General features: G+C 36.3%; 1 protein-coding gene across 1 annotated transcript; it reads left to right on the top strand.

The window, feature by feature from the left end:
• Positions 1-467: 467 nt before the first annotated feature.
• On the top strand, positions 468-1,626 carry LOC124909788 (lignin-forming anionic peroxidase-like). Its single transcript, XM_047450430.1, has 3 exons — positions 468-677; positions 785-976; positions 1,069-1,626. The coding sequence occupies exons 1-3, from the start codon at positions 468-470 to the stop codon at positions 1,624-1,626; spliced, it is 960 nt and encodes a 319-aa protein (XP_047306386.1).
• The last annotated feature ends 681 nt before the right edge of the window (positions 1,627-2,307 follow it).

The following is a 2,307-nucleotide window of genomic DNA, read 5'->3' on the forward strand; positions in this document are numbered from 1 at the left end:
TAGTCACTTCTTTTTGCATGAAAACTTATAAATAATATAAAATATAGATCTATAGTTTTTAACATTGGCCCAATTTATATAGGCAATTAGTAATTGGAAACAATTAAATTAATAAAAATATTAAAAGGATGAATTTTGAATGAATCAGATTGAAACTCATGCATGTGGGCATGGCAAACAAAATTGACAAATCCCATAGTTGACCTTCAGCAAGAATAAAACAAACTCTTTGTTATCATTTAATATAAGGCAGGCAGGCAGGCAGGCAGTCAAAAGAGGATTTGATCATGTTTAATTAATTCGCCCTTCACGCGGCTACCCAGATTAGATTAGACATATTCTTATTGAAAGCCACCAACCCAACTCTCCTCCTTATAAATTGAAGTATTAATTCCAACTCTCTCATCATTAATCTCATCCATTTTCTAAGTATTTACAAAATCAAGCTTATTAATTATTTGGTTGCAATGACTTCACCCACCCCTCCCATGCTTGTTTCCATCTTGTTCTTTATATCCTTATTCATTGGGAGCAACTCCTTGTCTACCACCTTTTACGATAATACTTGTCCAAATGCTCTTACTACCATACGAACATCCATCAGACAAGCTGTATCTCGCGAGCGTCGCATGGCAGCATCCCTTATTCGCCTACATTTTCACGATTGTTTTGTACAGGTAATTTCCCATTAATTACATTAATTCCTATATATTCGACATTAATTATATGATGCCCGCATTGTAAATATAACTTTCCATATGGGTATGTTCATGGGTATGTTCAGGGATGTGATGCTTCTGTCTTACTCGATGAAAACACAACCCCCGCGAGTGAGAGAAACGCAATACAAAACCAAAATTCTGCTAGGGGATTCAATGTTATTGATGCGGCCAAGGCTCAAGTCGAGCAAATATGTCCTGGAATTGTTTCATGTGCGGATATACTTGCCGTAGCTGCGAGAGATGCTTCAGTTGCCGTGAGTTTATAATTCAAACTTGTTAAAACTTGGCTTACTTGTGAATATGTTGAGATATAACTTGCTAATTAGAATGACGGTTGATGTATTAGGTGGGTGGTCCAACATGGAATGTAAAACTTGGAAGAAGAGACTCCACCACTGCAAATTTAGACGAAGCTAAAAGAGATCTTCCATTATTTACAAGCACCCTGCGTGAACATATTGAAAACTTCAACAAGAAAGGTCTCAATGAAAGAGATATGGTGGCCTTATCGGGTTCGCACACCATTGGACAAGCCCAATGTGTCACTTTTCGAGACAGAATATACAACGGAACAAACATTGATGATAATTTCGCAAGAACTCGACAACGTCGATGTCCTAACAACCAACAAGATGGCAACGGGAATCTGGCACCTCTTGACTTAGTCACACCTAATTCTTTTGACAACAACTACTTCAAGAATTTAATTCAAAGAAAGGGTCTTCTCCAATCCGATCAAATATTGTTTAGCGGTGGTTCTACCGATAACATTGTGACAGAATATAGTCGCGACCGTGCAAAATTTAGTGATGATTTTGCATCAGCTATGGTGAAAATGGGAGACATCAAACCGCTCACAGGACAAAATGGGATCATTAGAAGGGTGTGTAGCAACTTGAATTAAGCCTTGAGCACCACAATTCATAATCTTTGTTTTGTTATTCTTTTATTCATTATTGTTTGAAATGTTTGAAATGTTAATGTCATTTATTTATAACACTTTTTCTGTTGTTAATAAAATCAACTTTATTTATATTTGCACACATGTATCAACTTTTGAATCTTTTTATTTTTCATACTCAAGGCTTCATTTATTTATTAAATGGAAACATATTATTGTAGTGGATTGATTTAAATGATTATTTGGGATATGAAATAGGGATTTTTCATGGATTATAAACTACGAGAGCGAGGACATTCCTTGATGCAATAGCATGTGAAGAAACGGCAATCGCCACTGGTAAAGCCCTCATTCTTGCACACTCCACCACAGTTCTTCTTGTTGAAGCACAGCCCATCGTATAACTGACTTTTCGACACACAACTCCTTAGCGATTCAAACATGGTCATCTTGTTCGACGTCGCCTCAGCCACTGTCCAATACAATAATGTTAATGATAATAATTATAGAAATATTGAGAGCGACACAACAAATATTACTAACCATTAATTGCTATGACAAGAATAACAATAACTACAATACAAGACATGATCAGATTCTTTGAATGCGCCATTTTCAGCTCTAACCGACGGACAGATCGAGAGAGATGAACTCTAATGGATTTAGTTTGCTCACCAGTTTATG

Source organism: Impatiens glandulifera, chromosome 7 (genome assembly GCF_907164915.1).
Source record: "Impatiens glandulifera chromosome 7, dImpGla2.1, whole genome shotgun sequence".
In the NCBI taxonomy this organism is placed as follows: domain Eukaryota; kingdom Viridiplantae; phylum Streptophyta; class Magnoliopsida; order Ericales; family Balsaminaceae; genus Impatiens; species Impatiens glandulifera.